General features: G+C 40.2%; 1 protein-coding gene across 3 annotated transcripts in view; it reads left to right on the forward strand.

Annotated features, from left to right (window-relative positions):
* The first annotated feature begins 568 nt into the window (after positions 1–568).
* Positions 569–18354, forward strand: part of LOC104698610 (cytosolic phospholipase A2 epsilon-like) — a 35508-nt gene continuing 17722 nt past the window's right edge. The window contains exons 1-4 of one of the 3 annotated variants that reach the window (XM_019281988.3): positions 569–738; positions 2531–2603; positions 11946–12077; positions 15444–15580. In XM_019281988.3, the coding sequence (XP_019137533.2) occupies positions 712–738; positions 2531–2603; positions 11946–12077; positions 15444–15580 (369 nt within the window). In that variant the 5' untranslated portion in view covers positions 569–711. The remainder of the gene's footprint in view (positions 739–2530; positions 2604–11945; positions 12078–15443; positions 15581–18354) is intronic. The other 2 variants (XM_019281980.3, XM_010414012.4) reach the window with 2 other exon arrangements.

An 18354-nucleotide genomic window follows, 5' to 3' on the forward strand; every position in this document is an offset into this window, starting at 1 on the left:
TGTCATTTTTATATCATAATTGGATGGCACTGCATTATGCTTAAAATATCAAGACGTTAACATTTAGAGATGAATCAATATGTGCCTTAATTAGCAGAACTTGTGGGGTTTTTTGTCTTGGTTTCCTTAGAAGTTTTGTGGAAGGCTTCTGAAAGCAGGAAAATGTATATCCCCCTGACAAATACACAAATTAAATTTTAGAAACATCTGTCAGTAACCAACTGCAGCCCCCTCTGTCTCCAAGAAAAGGAGAATAAATACAATTTTGTTTAAGAAAAGGCCTTTTAAAGTTATTTCATTCACAATACTTTTGTTTTCCGATTGGAGTGCTGTGTGCCTACATGTAGCTACTATTATCTTCTCTGGTTTGTTCCTTGCTAAGGCTGCTAGAACACAGATATCCATGCATAAGTGCTATGTGTTATCACTCCCTTATCTTGAATTGCTGATGACTCTTGGCACCTTGGTTTGTACAGCCTTTCCCAAATATACACCTCTGGTATTTAGCTATCAAACCAACTCTGCAAACTCCCTCCCCTCCTCTCTTCATACTTTCGCTTTCATGCAATGAGGAAGGTGGGGCTGGGATCAAACACTTGCTCCTCAGCAGGTGCCTCCTTAAATTTTGCAGAGGTAGTTTGTGAATCACAGCTGTTGCCTCTAACAGTGAAGTGACAATTCATCTCTGAATTGTATGCAGCTGGGAGCAGGATGGGCTCATACTGGAGTGCTGGTCAGGTAGGGGTGTGAAAGCTCAAGGAGCTAGAGATGGCCTGGGGTGGATTTGTGGCTGAGAATCTGGTTGGGAGAAGAGGGTTTGTGAGCTTTTATTTCTGATTTCATTTATGTATTTACTTATTTATGTAAGGATGACTTTACTGGTATTAATTGCCTTGGGGCACTAATGGTAGTGAAGGCACTCTTGGTAGTGAGGTGCAGCCATAGGGGGTGATTCAGAGAGAGGCTGGGAAACATTCTGAAGTGCCTAACAGGAGCTTTCTGTGAATTCGGGCTGAATCTGTGGTTTGAATCAAGCATTAGGTAAGCTGTGCTCTTACACAGTGCAGCATATGCCAGCTATGACTATAAACACATGTGGTGCCCAGGTAGATGTGCTAGCAGACACCTGCTAGTGATGTACACAGGAAAGTCACTGCCTAAAAACAGTGATTAACAGTGATTGTCCTAGTTCTATATTTGTGCATGACTGAGATTTATTTTGTGCATCAATCTGTCTGGGAAGTTGGCTTTTTTCATGTGTGTTTTTGTTTGTTTGTTTGTTGTTTTTTTGTTCTGTGGAACATAAGTGGGAGGGAAAGCCCTGAAACTGTCTCCTGGGTTCCAGGGAATGTAAATACTCTGTCTTCTTCTCAGTTCTGAAATTAATCTTCAGTTTGCTATGAGCGAGCTATTTGATTATTTTGTGCCCTGCTTCCCTGGTTATAAAATGGAGATTATAGAGCTTCTCTCCATAACATGGATGTCTGTTAACAAAAATGTGCATCGATGCTTGCAGATCTCAAATGGGACATCCCAATGGCTTAAGAAATAACACACGGGAATGTCTAACCAATCTGGTCAAAGAAACACTAAGGATCTACAAGTTCATGCTTCTGAACAGAACCTGGCAATGGTTTTTGTGTGGAAAGTATGCATACAAAACAAGGAAAGAGACTGTCCGCTCTTCCCTTTGCCCTTAACCACTGAAACAGCATCAAGAGTAAAAGCAGAGGTTTCTTAGAGATTGGGGGGGTGAGGGGAGGGACAGGAGACTTTTTCCACCCAGAACCTAAGCCCAGACAGAAGACATAAAAACACATTCTTCTGTTTTGGAGTTAGACATAAAAACCAGACCAAGGTCAGCTTATCATAATTCCAGAATGATAGGAGAGTTGGTAACTTCTCACCTGAATACATTCCTAACTGGAAAAAGGAGTGATGTAACTTCCTTAAGGAATTTGATGGAGTCATTTTGCTAGCAGAGAATGGGAGAGGAAGTAGGTAATGCTTCCAGTGAAGCAATAGCTAAAGTTTTAGGTAGTAAAATCTGCAAGAATTAATAATAGTTTTGAGTAAGGTCTGTTATTTGTCTTTCCTTCTGCACTTGATATTTCAGCTAATGATCCTTTTGCAAATACCCAGCATCTGGTTTGGGTGAGGAAATTTTGTTAACACCTCTTCCAAAGCTGTTTTCTTGCATCTGCTTTCTTTCATGTTCTGCTGCATTGTGCTGATGGTGCCTCACTCACCAATCAGTGCCACAAAAAATTATTTCTTCTGTCAATGACATATATACACAGCAGAATATTCCCTCAAGTTATTTTCATTTTTTTAAATCTACGCAGACATGCTTTTAACTTCCAAAGCAGTACAAGCAGTTCATCTTCCAATTTTGCTGCGCGGCTTTGAAAATTGCAACAGGAATTTGTGCATGTTTTATAAAGTATAAAACATGCACATAAAGTATGTTTTACGAAGCATAAACAATTTTACATTAATGCAGGTAATAAACTTTGTAATTTTTCTGCAGAGTGATGAATGCCCTTGCTGTTCATTCTTTGTGAAAATCATAAGAATGAAAAATCTGAGGAAGGCAGATCTGTGTGAGTATTGCAATCTTTCTTTGCACACCCTAGTAGTTCAATTCTGAATGCAGAGAACATGTGCTTGCTACCAGCACTGTAACTGGTATCTGTGTATGAAGTGACACCTTGGTTTCAAATATTGATGCAAATTTGAATTTGGACTATGCTTAGAATACAGTTTAACATAAACAATACCTTTTGGTTTATAGCATGTTCCTATTGTTAGTGGAAACATCAAAGGTCTACTGTGGTGTACTGTAAAGTACCTTAACTGCTTACAAGGTTCAGAGCCAGCTTTGATGAACAAATTCAGGTGTTAATTCTCAGTTTCTGTTTTTGAATTTCTTTTTGCTTTAAAGAAAAGATAGAAGGAGCATTATATATCTTATTGTCAAACAACTTCTTTTTCTGTAACACAACTACATTTCACTGAAATGTATTCGAAGTAGACTTTTCAGGATAAACAAGTACCATTGAAACGTTTCTGAGGACTTGGTGGAACGGGTGAAAGTGGAAATGAAGAGAAAAAAATCTCAGCAGTTACTCAGGTAGGAGAAAGAAAGCTCAATATCTCAAATATCTGACTCAGAAAGAAAGAACAAGTCAGGAACAAAATGGAAAGGAAGTGAATATGAAACTGTATATCAAATAAGACCAAGTGAACACAGGAAGTATATTTGCCTCTATGGAGATTACTACTAAATTCTTGCTTTTCTGCCATTGTGTCAAGCATGGGATATTGCCTTTATTTGAAAACAGCGAATCTTCAGAGAAAAGCGAAAGGATGTTTCAATTCCCTCTCTGTCATTTCTATCTCAGCTGAACTGTTTTCTGGCATAAATGTTACCAGCCCAAGGGATTTTCTAAGTTGCCCTGACAGGCAATAGCATCAAGACAACCACTTACAGAGCTGATAACCAAACGTGTGCCTCTGGCCTTAAAATTAGAAATGTTTCTCTCTTTCTCAGCATTTTATAATGGTTGGAAATTATGATCTTTACATTCTTAAGGACAATAGAACTTCCAGAAATCCATAGCTACTTAGCTGTTTATCTTTTATTAGTCTTTATCCTGTATCTTCATTTTGAGCAGATGATTGATTACCTGACTTCAGGTTTGAAGCTGTAACATGAGATTTGCTTCCAATGCCAGGTGTGGAGGAAGGTCTTTGCTAGCAAGAGCCAGAAGAAGCAGTGCTAGGTGACAAGGGTGTGAGAGGAGCTGCTTCTTCCATTCCCCATTCCGATTGCCTTTCTTTATTGTGTGGTACGGAGCACCACATTTTATTTTCCCTCTGAGAATCAGGACCAAGTTACCAGTGTCACAGCAGAGAGTCAGTGAGTTTTTATCTCCCCTGTACCCATACGCTCTCTCAGAGCAAATAATTTTGCTGGTGGAGCCATGCCACATGGTGTGATACACAGCACAAGAAATGGGACTGTGTTAAAAAGCATTACATTGAATGAAAAAAACAGTGTGAGAGTGTAGTACAGTTTTTATGTAGCTCACATTTATTTGTTTTGATTACTATTTCCATATGATTTAAAGTTGTTAAGAGAGACAGAGACGAGGACAGAGAGTTGAAAGTTGGCACAGAAATAATTCCAGCTGTAAAGAGCAATTGGTGCTCTGTTGGAGTCAAATCTATTTTTGGAAGACTGCCTGTCAAGCATGAGTACACTTTGCTTTCCTTCAGCTGTGGCATTGCACACATAATGAGCCCTCTTTGTGCAGAGGGACCATGACCTGCAGTGTCCATGTCTCCCGACATCTTGCACGTCATATAACATAGGACTTATTTTTTTATTATAGGTTAGCTGTGGCAGTCACCTGTAATCATCATCTCTTGACCTTTCCCTTTGTATCAGACAAAAGGTTGTGTCTCTACATGGTGTAAGTGTAATAACAAGAATTAGGCTACTAATATATGTTTAAGTCTGTTAGGAATAAGGCTTACTCATGAACCAGAAGGAATTGCTCATTCATTATGTAGGTTATCAGGTAACTATAATCTGAGTAGTACATATCATGAAGACATAGCTGTTGCAATTTCTAGGCATCTTTGAGTTTGGCTAAATTTTCCTTGTGAAAATTTAAAAGAATAGTGATACCAGACCAGATCAAAATCTCATTTGGATTGAGACTATGTCCCCAGAACTGACATATAATAAATACTTTGGGGTACAACAAATAGTGAACCATGCTTTTCCCTGCCCCATTCTCCCAAGAGCTCTGTGGTTCTTGACATCTGTAGCTTAGAGATCTGGCTTCTGAGTCAGCAGTAGTGTTTGCATATAATTGTTATATCCCAAATTATTGGCTTCTGGAGGCCATTAGGGGATCTTATTTTGATACTTGTCATCTCACTTTGCTCTGGACAGGAACCCAGATACTCTTTTTCAGTGTCACAAGGAAACACCATTCCGAGTTTCAGGATGTTATTCTTTGGGGAGGTCTGTGTGATTATATTGCTGCCTAAATAGTTACAGGCATTTCTTTTTGCTCTTTGCCTTGCATGGGCAGCAGAAAAGCCTGCATGAGAAAACTTGGTCCTTTTCTGGCTGGTATGAAAAGGCCTTTTTTGCATATTAGATATATCAGCTCTTCCAGCAAGACAACCTCCCCCTTGTATTTATTTCAAGAATTGCAGAATGCTAATCATTATATGATTGCCTCTATCTCTGGCTTTAAAACTGAGTGACAGCTTTGTGGCTGTCACAAATCTTAAAAAATGCAGCATTTCTGCAAAATCTGCCTGGAGGATGCGATTTCTTTGCAACTGTCCAACAGGGTTTGCTTGGGGCACCAGCAAAATGGGGAGACAGTGATAGCATCACGAGCAAAAGTCACAAGCTAAGGTTCCTGGGCTCTCCATGTTTTTGTTTTCCAAAGTCTTGTCCACCAGACAAGATCACTGGAAGAGGGCATCGTTTTTATCTTCATGTCATACAATTATTTCATAGAAGCCAACTTTATGCAGGGCTCTGCATTTCCACCATTTAACCATGGAACAGTTACTTTCTGGAGAGACTTCTCTGCTGCCGAAGTACCACTGCATTTCACCCCATGTGCTGTTTATAACAAGAGCTAGATGGGTGTTGTGTAGATTCCCTAGAGCAGATCTTGTTTACAGCGTGGCTGCCCAGACCTGCTTTGTTGTGCACAGTCCCATTGGAGCACACCTGGCACTCACTGATCCCAGAGGCTGCCACTGCAGTCACAGCAGGCCATGGGCTGGCACAGCTGGCAAATCTGGTTTTACATGCCGCTTTTCCCAGTGGCTGGGTTCACTGATCTTCCAGGAGATAAAATATCTTCTACACTGCAAATTGACATCTATGGAAGAGAAACCTGTTTGCTTCATGGGCTACAATTAAAATATAAACTTTTGTACACATGTGTATTTAACACAAATACTCCATTCAGGAAACAAAAAATGTCTTTAAAATTAGTGACTTGTCCTACATGGTATTTAGAAAAGTCCAAGGCTACAAAAAGGTTTTTTGTTTCTTTAGTATGGAAAACTAATCTCAATTAGCATTCTCATTAGATAAAGCTTTAGGCTTCTCTTTAGCTATAGTACTAAATCTGGGCCTGGTTAAATCTGAGCATGTTGCTGTGTAATTTCATAGCAAGCTCACAATGCTGCACTGCCTATTGATTTTAAAATTTTGAAGGCAGTAGTACCAATGTTTTTCCTTATAGCACCTAAATCCTGCGTAGCACCATCAAAATAACAAAACCCCTTTCAATGCCATGTTCTCCAAAGGAAACTGTTGTGTGTGGAAAGTACTGATTGAAGACATGATCACAGCATGCTGTGTATACTTCCTTGTACTTTACCTCTGACTGTAGCACTGGTGTGAGGGGGTAGCAACAGTCTGTGCAAAGAGGGCAGTCAGGCACCATGGGCAGTGCCAACAGGCAGCTGCCTGGGCTGGCCAGTGCTAATGGAACATTCGCTTTGGGGTGAAATTGTTTCCCATGGTCATTGATGTTTGCAATGGTTAAGAGTAATCTTGGGACGTGGTCCTTTCAAAAAGAGCGCTGGTGTCTTTTCAGGGCACATCATTTAGGTTCCTGATGTCACTACCTGCTCAGACAGGCTGCTTCTGCATTAATGGAGAGAAATCCTAAAAGAGACCAAGACAAATGCTTGGCAAGAAGAATCTGCACAAGGATGGAGAAGTCATTATGTGGATAAATGCCTGCACAAGGACTGAGAATTCATTATGTGGATAAATGCCAAGGTGCAACAATCCTGTAAACAGGGATTTCCTAACTGGTTAAGAAACTGAAACAGGTATAAAAGCAGCCAGTAATCACAAGAAGATCCTCCCTGTGATGTCATATCCCGGAGTAGGGCTTTTCTTACTGTAATTGTAAACAGATTAGATCAGTTTCAAGAAGTAATTGCATAACTACTGAGGTACCTGTTGAAATGGAGGCCTGGTCTTGACTGATGTTTATAATAAAGTCATAACCACAGTTAATAATAGGAGTAACAAATGAATGGATAATCTCAGTGAATATTATGTGAATCAGTTTCATAGCTGCATTTCCTAACAACCTCTGTTTCTTTCTATTCAATCTTCTTTTTGGTTTCATCCACTCATGCTAACGAAGTCTGCTCATGCTCTTCCTCAGTTTATTGTGACCAAACACATACATAAACCTAGTTTCCCTCAGGTTACCTGTTTTGTATTCTCTAGTCTACAAGATTAATTACATTTTTTTCCCTTTCTTAAGTCTTTGATAGCCATGATGGAGTGTAGTGTATATTGTATTGTATACAATTTTACTGTGTTGTATTCATGGTAAATAGTGTGGAGACAAAAAGCTTCCTCTGTGCCTTGATAGCAGCATAAGCTGCCACTAAAAAGGACAATGCTGTTTATAATCAAGGAGATCCTTACTTGCTCTGCACATTCCCTTACAGCCGTGGAAATAATTGCATCTCTTCTGCTAGATATCAGTGGGTTGTATGTAGGTGTACATGCATCATCTTGCAGCCATGCTGGCTTCTGCGTGCTTCTGTGTGCAAGAACTGAAAGTTGTTCTGGTGGTCAAAGGTATTGTGTGTGATGCTCCTCCCTGGCTTCCTTTAGATTCTTGCTGTAATCTTAAAGAAGAAGAGTTTCTCAAAACCATAGCTCCTCATTTCCAAAGCCAGGGCTTCAGCAAGGACACTAGGAGCCTCACATAGGCATTAGGAGGTTGAACTGGTTGCTGACTGAGATACTGGTGAAAGTAAAGAACCGTAGGTAAATGGTAGGCTCATCTCTGCCTCAAAAGCAAAGGTGAGAGCAGCTACTGTGCTCTAATACTGTACCAGTGCAGGTGGCATTGCAGCTCTTGTCCTTCACTGAACAGGTATGAACTTAAAGACTGCTGTGATGGTGCTACGTGTTCCTAGTTGACTTCATTATCCTCTTGTTTAGTGGGGGCTTCTAGTTAACAACTGGTTGAAACAGCTTTCAAAATATTTATAATATTTTAAAATGTCAAAACCTGTTTTAAAACAGGTTTGAAAAGGGTGGAGGCAATGGAAATGAACAAGGGAAAAGCTTGGGTGGAGAAGAGAGGCTGGAATGAGTAGGTGGTGATGCCAGCAATGTAGAACCACATGGTGCTTTGAGAGGACACAGATCCACGTGGTGATTCAAGATCCTTCATTCCTCCTCTGCCATTTGGCTTGCAGAGTTAAAAGGCAGTGGCAGACTCTGCTGAGGAAATACCTTTCTAGTTTGGACTCAGAAAACAGATACTTATGAAGAAGCATGTTCTTTGATTCCTGAATAGGATTTCTATGTTTGCACATTTCCTTGGGCTGAACTGTGTAATGACTTCTCACCATTTAAACAAGTGAGCTGAGCATTTCCTTTTCTCATGCTTATACTCTGCCACATCTTCTTTAAAGTTATTGTACATTGGAATATTTGATCATCCTTGATAAGGACCATATTTTACTCTATATCCTGCTTACTGTTGCATAATTTTGTGTTGAGTTTAAGACAGAAGTATACTTTGCTGGACACTAAACCTGAACCACAAATTAAATATCAATAGATCTGTGTTGACAGTACTATTAGTTGCCATTTGGACATTCAAAGAATTCATAAATAACATGAAGATTGGTAACAAAAGTTTACTCATTACAGGAATTGCTTCAGGATTTTTTGAGGTATTTGTTTGATGGTTTAGGAATGGTACTTCCCAATTTAATGCTCCCACTAATACTCTCCCAACAACTTGCTTCTCCCCTGGGCAGGCTGGAGAGGAGAATTGAAGGCACAAAAGGTAAAGATTATGGGTTGAGATAAGAACAATTTACTGGAAACAGCAGAGAGATAAGAAAGGGAGCAGTAAGAGCAATAATATTAATGAAGAGACTCCCTTTGCCCCTCTCCCAGCAATAACCTCTGGGTCCTGACCATGCTGCTCTTGGCTACTGCAAAAATTAACCCTGTTCTGGCTGGAATCAGGACAGGGGGCGAAGGTACAACTTCTCATGATTGGTATTTTATTGTGAAAAATACATTTAAATACCTTTAGATACATTGAATCCCAATAGATTTTCTTACACACCTCAGTGCCTGTTCTGGTTTCATCAAAACAGCAGTATCTGCTTTTCATCCAGTTATGCATTATGCAGTGTGACTGGTATCTGTCATTAGTGATTCATTCTCTCTCTGCCCTCTGAGCAGAAACCTGTTTTATTTTATGCATCTGTCTCTCTTAGCATCCTTACCAATGGATGTAGACGAATGCTGCTGAGGTGATTGGGATGATAAAAGCACAATGCAATATGGCCTTCTGTATACTTTGGTCACTGTGGAGGTTTTGAAGACCTGGAGTAGTGCCAGGGAAAGCCTTGCCCACCGGCAAGGTTCTCAGAGCTTGAGGACCTTTATCAGTGATGGTCTCTGGAGCTTTGGGCAACCTTTTTTGTAAACCAAGGACACTGATTATGTTGTAGATAAGGACCAAGAACCCAGATGGGATTTGCTATTATGTGGGAAGTCAATGCAAAGTAGAGAGGCTACATTTGGCATGGCTGTGATAGCTTGCACTGCTGAGAAGATACAGGAGAGTGTCCACATGGGACTGTGGCTCCTCTCTTGGGCACTTTCTCTGACTGTACTCTCAGCAGGAGACAATAAAGTAGTGCTGCAGTAGTAGCCAGTGAAGTTGAAAGTAAGGTTCACTCAAAAGTTTTGGTGCTTTTGTTTGCATCATATTCTGCTAAAAAATTGACCATATTTCTGAATATCTTCCTGAAAAAGGCATTCATCTTTTCTTACTTGTTCAGGACCAATCTTGACTATGTTTTTTTAGGAGCTCCCTTTCAGTTCAAGAATGAAAATTAGACAAAAGAAGTCGAGGTATGAATGTTTCTTGTTACTCAAATATATCTATTCTTAATGCTTTCATTCATTCTTACTCACTGTAGACTGTAGGCTTCTAGACCAGTTGTGAGTCCTGAAGGACTCCAGCCAGAATATAAGATCATTTAATTTCACTGTAAAAATAGGATTAGTTGTGATTAAAAAAAACCCAACCAAACAACAAAACAACAGTTTGGAGGCTGTGTGTTTTTCTGTGGCTTACTTTGATGTGAAAGAAACTGATGGTGAAATCTTCGTAGAAAAGATGTGTAAAATGTGGAGACTTGGCTGTCAAAAGCAAAGTGCATGTTGACAATTGCAACTAAATCATAGCATTTATGCCAGGATGACCCACTGCTGCAATGGAAGCTTTTAATCCAGGCTGAATGGACTATTTTCTTATCAAGTAAACCAAAATAACCAAATTTTAATTTTCTCCCCTGTGTTATGCCCGGTAGGTCCAAAATTTAATTCACAAAATGGTGACTGACATTTACTGACTCTAGGCAGAATTCTCAGGCACACAAGGACCTATTTACATGGTGGTGTAAACACTCCTGCTTCCTGTGAGTTGTTTCAGTCTGTTATGGCATTTTTCTCACCAAACTAATCTATCAGCATCAGTGTCTTTACCTTCATATTTATTACTGCAAACCATCCTGAGAGAAATGAGGTGGCATATTGCATCCTATTTTTGTTACTTAGTTATAATCATGTGCCTTATTATTTTCATGCTGTTTCCTTAGGCATAGCTCCTCCATCTTCACCATAGAAAAAAAGAACATCTCAAAGTATCTATTTTTATTTATGTGCACAGTAAGCTCCTACAGACCATCAAAGCTAGCTTCTTCCTGTAAATGAGATTTTGGGATATTTTAAACCTCCCTCATCATATTTGTAAATATTTTCTGGTTCTCAGAGAGATCAAACACAGCGAAAGGAGAATACCTCGTGCTAGTCAGCCAACCTTGTCCTCACCATTATATTGAGCTACAGCTTTTTGGTAACTTCTATTCAGCACCAAATTTTACTTGAAAGAAAAAATATCTAGAAGAAATGTCCCTGCAATAAAGGTTATTCATTCAGTAGCAAAGTTTTTGTTTCAAAACTCTGAGTCTCAATAGATAAGTTCAAATCAGAATTCCTTCTGCAGTGCACTGTCAGTGCTGCAGCTTAGTGTCAGTTCCTGCATAAGATTACATCTCCCATGATGTTTTTCAGAAAAACCCTGGAAGACAGTAAAAGTACCATAAGTGCCTGTTTTTATTAAGCATGTCAGAGGCATTTCTGAGTCAAAATAATGATACTTAAGGAAAAAAAGCTTTTAGCTACACCAAAAACCAGTTTTGTTTCTATTCCCTTACATTCCCTCACAACATTCTTGTGAACAGTTTCTGAAAAAAAGAAAATTTATGAGTGTTGATTTGGTGGTTCAGCTCTTTCTGGTATTGATTTTGTTAGCATCCCTGTTTTCTTTGAAATCCAAGGCATTTGTGTGTACTGCTTGCAGCCTGTTTCCAAGTCTGTTTCTACTCTGTTTTCTTTTGATAATGGTTTCTTTAGATGCTGTAACTACCCTCTGTGACTGCATCAACAGTGTTGATGTCTGACCAAGACTTATATTTTGGCTAGTTTATTTTTAACAGGAAATGGAAGAACCTTCTTAAAAATCTTACCTAGTGATAGAGCTGAGATTGCACCACATATGACCCCTAGATGGTCTAAGGTGGAACAAGAAAATCTGACTGTTTGATAATACCTCTTTTCCAAAAATATACAACTTTTTGGGTCCTATGGGCTGATTATCTGAGGGTGGGAACAGTGAAATAGTGGTAAGGCTTTAAAAAAGTCTAAAAAGAGTATGCCTATGGAAATGCATGATTTGTAGTTCAGCTGTGCATGGGATTCTCTGCATTACATTGTGTTGCTTTTTGTGTTGTTTCATTTTGATGATTGTATCATATGGATTTAGGCCTTGTTCCTCAGACACTATACCTGTTTGGAATGAAAAGGTGGCAACTCTTCCAAGGAACTTCCAGTTTTATTTCATATGTGTCAAAGAAGGAAGTTTGGAGCTGTTTTGGAGACAGCACCCAGCTATCTGGTAATTGATCTCTTGGCCTAGTGTACCATATAAGTATATCCTATCACTTCTTTCCCTGAGACTCAACCCTGGCAGGGAAATGGCTTAGTTGTTTTCCATGCACTATAATTGATGTGACATGATTATCCTGTTTTCTGCCTTGCAGCATAAACATGGCAGCAATTCCATATGACAACCTTGTGGGTTCACCTGGGCTGGTCCTCATCTCCTGAAGCAGGATGAAGTTTAGCTTGTCTGTCACTGTTTCATGCATGTCTGGCTACTAATACAGTCCGAAATGAGTTACCTATAAAATTTACCTTTTCTAGTTGCCTAGAAAATGTATAAAATCTCTTTTGTTAGAGGAAATCCTCTAAGAGCTGGAGCAGTCTTCTAATTTTTCCCTCTGGCCACACAGAACCACAGATCATTATCCTCTTTGTATCAATCATTTGGACATCACAGAATTGACTATTTGACAATGTTTTTTGGTGTTGTTTAATTAGCAAACTCAGGTCTTTCAGCTCTTTTTCGTATGCCAGGCTGCCTAAGTCAATCCTCTTCAGTTTGGGTATGTTTCATAGCTGGTAACAGTTAAAGCATTTTATGATGGAGGCAGGAAAAGAGTGGAAGAGAATGCAACATGGGAGACACTGAGTGAGCATCCGTCTGTTCCTCTCCAGGGCTAAAAGTGTATGCAAAAGGATGTCAGTGCTAAATCTCACCACCTGCACTTATGTTTAACATTGTGTATTTGGGATCTGGTCCAAAATCTAATTAAATTTGAGTTGTATAGGTAAGTTGTCAGATGCATCCTGCAATATTATAGTTCTGGGGTATAATTTGTTATTCTTTGTGCAGTGTCCTGCCTTTAATTGTTTGTTTTCAGAGTCGGATATCTTTGTCTCTGTCTCCATTCTTGTCTTAGGCTATGTTGAGACTGAGACCTCACTGGTTGCTAACCTAGTTGGTGTTAAATGTGGATCATCAGATTGTGGGACTCTGTTTTTGCTCTTATTAAGGGTGATCAGCCTTGCTAAAGACTAGATTAGCCTCTCAGGTCGGGTGTAGATTGTATTCAGAGAGGATGAAGAACTGAACCTACCACAACTCTATCTAGACACATGAGTGTAAGTCACAAGTTTAGCACTTCTTTGATACTCTGAAAATAATGAATGCCTTTCTTCGAAATCAGGAGTCATAGCTTGTATGTGTAAGAAAGAGATATCCCAGACCATAAATGAACAAATTCTCTAAAACACACATATATCATTAGTGAATAACTGCAGATACAGCTGCTGAAGAAACAGCCTGCTTCTCTGGCACCATCTGAGGAAATACCTATGCAAAGTTAGTATTATCTTTTTCAAATGTTAAAAATCAATGAAAGAATTTTTTAAAAATAGTGTGTGGGAGACAGATAAACAAAATGTTTTGTTACCAATAAATTGTTATCAATAGATATATTGGATATATTCTGCATTTTAAAATTGCAAATGCAGATGTCTCTAATTCTTGTATGTAATATTAGGATATTTTTAAACTTATTGCAATGTTGAAGTAATTTCTTACCTACTTTCGGCAGTAAGGGGGAAACTATCAAGTGTATGCTGAAAAAATGGAAGATGTTCCATGTTCAGACAGTATCAGAAGACTTGAAAGATAAATCATACATACCCTGATTGCACAAATTGCTTTAAGCAACACCTATTTATTGCAACATGGTTTACCCCACAAGTTTAAAGAAAATGTGGAATGAGAACCAAGAGACTGGTAGAGAAAGAATTATATAGTTACTGATCAGACACTCTCTTCCTGGGTCACATCCCAGCAGATTACAAAAGAGGAAAGGATAGTTATCACTGTTTTATGCATGGGGAAATGCAGATGGAGAAGCAAGATAAATTTAAATTAAACCAATTGCCCAGAGTGACTTAGCAGTCTGGAGCAGAGGTGGGACTGGAGCCAACATGTCATGAGACGTTTTCCAGCATGTTACCTGATTGGTCATACTGCTTCTCAGCATTTATCCCACAGTGCCAAACTGCCTGTTATTATACCCAAGTCTGAGCTATACTGTGAATACACAACAAGTTCTTGAAGCTGGAAACACTGAAGACAGCTCTAGCTGTCCAGCAGACAGAAGAAATGTCCATTCCCTAGAAAGGACAGCAGATTTGCTCAACATGGGAGGGCTGGAAAGGGTGGATGACAGTGTAGAGAGACAGTCCCACCATTCTTCACTATATTATCAGGGCCTCAGTTTGTTACCACAGGTTCACAAGGCATCAATTCTTTTATGCTCTAAGGAGCAAATGCCTTGCATTGCTCCCTGCTAAAAATCAATGATCTTCTTAGCAGTATCAGAGAGATTCCTAACCACCACCAAATACTCTACATACATCAGACTGACACACAGAAGGAAAGTTACTTGCGCAGGTATACAAGTACCCAACCTGCTTCTCACCTGAAAACTCTGGCAACCCACAAGAGACAATTCATCAACACCCTGTGGCAGTGCCCAGCACACAGAACAACCTGGTCTAGTGGGAGGTGCCTCTGCCCACAGCAGGGGGGTTGGAACTAAGTGGACTTTAAGATCCCTTCCAACCCAGGCCATTCTATGATTCTGTGATAGCTGTGCCCACCAAGCCAGGTGTGGGTGTGGTTTCTGGGAGACAGAGCAAACCCAAAGTAACTGCTGTGTATTAAGATTTATTGCCATACTTACAGCTAACTGTGTGACCTTCTGTTACATTACCACCTTTATCAGAAATTAGAATTTTCTTTCAGGGGTCAGAATTTAAATCACAGACAAAAGTGCACCCCTATTTTTGCATATTGTTTTTCATGGTAAAGGAATGTGATCATATGTTGGGTGAGACAGTCAGCTCGTTACATGGACTGGATTACAGACATGTGGGGGCAGCAGACCAGATGGGGAAGATCCTCTGTACCCATACCCTTTTGAACTCTTCTGTTCCCCTCTCAAAAGCAAAGAACAAAGTCAGCCTCTTGTGTAAGTGCTCAAAGTAAGTGTTTTACCCTTGGAAAAGGTTCTCTTAAAATGTGTAGGCATTTTTCTTCTCTGTCACAGAAATCTCTTGATTTGCAACCAACAGGGGACATACCACTAACAGGTTTGTTAAGTAAAACTAGTTCTGTGTACTCTTTTCTTACCAGTTGTTTGACTCTCCATTAATGACCCGAGATCCCACCTGCAGGAGGTAACAAATAGTAGTGAATGGTATTGAATAAGGAGCTGTCAGAAAAGTTATAGAAACAACACCTCCTTTTTGCAATGTGCTATATATATTCAGTGCTATAAGGCTATGCTTAAGATACTTGTAGTAATTTGTTAGTTACAATACATCTTTTTAAATACAGTTAGCCAAACTGATTGCTATGTAAGCCTGTCCTTGCCCACTGCTTCCCCGGAGACTGTCCGGACCAAAACCATTAAGAACTGCAAAGATCCAGTGTGGAATGAAACATTTTGCTTCAGGATCCAGAGCCAAGTAAAGGTAAGATGCAGAGTGTGCTTGTTTTTCTTTTGGGCAGAGATGTCATTGTGTGATCAATATTTAGGGTAAATAGAAATAAATATGTGTGAAGGACTACAGGGTCCTTCACAGGTTTAAGGGATTTGGAGTAGAATGTAGCAGCAAAATTAAATTTAATTTTCTGATACGTAAAAAATAACCAAGATATTTCATAACTATTCATATAGTGTTCTATTGCTTTTTGCTTTTTCTTCTTTTCTTTTCTTTTCCTTTTTTCATCACTGCTTTTCAAGAAAAAATGTGAAAATTTCAGGGTAAACTGAATAGTGTAAATATACGTATGAGCTAGGTAGTGAAAGCATCACAGGGCTTTACTCTTTTACTATTCCTTTATAATGACCAGAAATACAAAAAAGTCACAAAGCAACAGTTGAAGTTTGAAAAGAGAACTTGATGAACTTTTATCATGATGATAAATGTTAAAGCTTAAGAAGATTTGCAAGTCTCGTTATCTTCTCCCTCCAAAAGACAGCATCAACATCAGGGTTTAGGAGCCTACAAAGATAACTGGTAGGCCAAGTAAACCAAGCTTACTTCACACCAGGGGCAATCAGTCTCTGCTTTACAGCTTGCACCATTCATTTCCTAGTGCTGGTGCCAGATCAGGACTCTCTCAAGTGACAAATCAGTAGGCCAGTCCCCTGGCTCTCTCAAGCATTGATAAATTCCTCCAAAAGAGCATTCAGAGTAGCTCAATGTGCTGCAATACCACAGGGTCTCCAGAGAACAATCCCTCTTGCCTTTGACTGCAGAAGTTTTCCATGGTAGGTGTTCTCAGGCTTTCTTCCACTGTTAGGTGGTACTGGCCTTGCTTGGTATAGCTTTCAGCTTTCACATGTCTGCCCATCTGTGGCCTACAGCCAGTGCTTTCCCTGCAAACCTAAAAGAATTCTGACTTCTTTCAAAATGACAGTGAGGCGCAATTTCATGAAGCCCTGAAGGTTTATCAGAGAGGTGAAAGGCAAGGGACAAACATCTCAGCATGGGAACAAACACTCACTGATGTGCAACTCTTGCACACGAGCACCTTCTCCTCCTGAAAGGATTTTTAAAACTGCAATACCACATAGAACAGCTAAAAAAATATCTTGGCCGCAAAAGCTGCTTGAACTAGTCCTTCAGGGAGTAGTGTTTGGGAAGACCTTATGCTTACTTTCAGTAAATTTGCAGCAGGAGACAAGACATGTGGCATTAGCTGCAGTAATTTTCAGTGTGTGGCAACAGCAGCATGGTGGTGGTGGCTGTCGCTTGAGTGTGGGCTGCAAAAATGTAACCTGGGGATCTGGGACAACTAAAGCTCAGCAGTCAAGTTAAGGCTCTTGCAGGTTTCTCTGTACACACTGCAATTCCTCTGCTCATTAGCCTCTGAGCAGAACCAGAGTCTGCTGGTCTGGTTATTTTCTCCTTTCCTGTCTTGTGTTTTGTTGAGGTATTCATCTTCCCAAATCCTGGTAGCCAGAGCTCAGTAAAACCACATCATACACTCCCATTGGGGAAGAAAAGACCAGTTTGGGCATGTTTGTGCTGGTTCTCACCAGGAAAAACAGTGTTTACTGACAGGCATTTGTTTTGATGAATGTCTCACACACAGTTGGCTAGAAAGAGCTTCCCAGGCTTGCACTGTGGGCACAACTCCCACAGCTGCAGGAGGGTGACCCTTCCCAGAGCTGGTGGCACACAGCCCTGCTAAGGGCTGGCTCTGCTCCTTACCTGGCTCCCAGTGATGCTGCTCTCATATCCTCTGTCAGGAGAGATAGATACCGTGAACTGCCCAGACACCCCTGGCTGCTTCCCACACAGCATCCCAGTGGCACAGCCAGAGATCTCCCTTGGCCAGCCAGCGCCCTGTGCATACCTCTCCTGGCTGGCTGGGAGTAACTGGGACTTCGAATCAGTTGGTCACTCTGAAAATAAGTCAGTCATTTTAGCCAGATAAGGACATTCTCTTGCAGTATCACAGCAAGGTAAACTGATCTGCTCTTCAGTGCAAGCCTGCCTTCTACTAACTGCAGACCATTGCTTTTAAGCATATCACCTCCATCACCGTCCATAATCCTTTACAAGCTATTTATGGCTAGCCTGTAAACCAAGTTGCTGTGGCTGTTTGCCTCTTGACAATATGTTTCTATTAGCAAGTGTCACGGACAGGGCTGACCACAGAGCAGTGCATTTACATAGGTGGCCTTATAGATCAGCAGCATTTCTGTCTTCGGACAGTAAATTGCAAACTCAAGGTCATTTGCCATCTAGAGTGTCTTCCTTTCAGTGTATTTGTCTAGTCAATAACTCATCATATTTAGGTATGGACCTTTCTGAGACACATTATGAACTTCTAAGACAGCAAAGTTCATGCACTCACTCTGTTTTATCTGTGTGTTTGTGTGGAGACCATGAGCCTGTGTGTCTTTAATAAACATCAAGCCTCTTAGCAAGTTCCAGTTAAATCTGATGCGTAAGTAAGAATCTGAGATAAGCGCTCCCTGTAATTTACATGAAAATGAGCTGCTGAATACATTGAGAGAGGCCTGAATTATTGCCCCACTGAGAAAACAGCAGTTAAAGTTCACTTGCTCAGCATTCTGGGAGGCATCTCTGAGCCATCCCGTGTCCAGCTACCAATCAGGCACCGGAGAGGTTGTTACCCTCTCCTGTCCATCCAAACAGACACATGACAGAGGAGAGAGAAGAGGAGATTTATTTAGTGGGATTTGTACAATATAACAAAAGCATATCCC

Source organism: Corvus cornix, chromosome 5, assembly GCF_000738735.6.
Source record: "Corvus cornix cornix isolate S_Up_H32 chromosome 5, ASM73873v5, whole genome shotgun sequence".
NCBI lineage: Eukaryota > Metazoa > Chordata > Aves > Passeriformes > Corvidae > Corvus > Corvus cornix.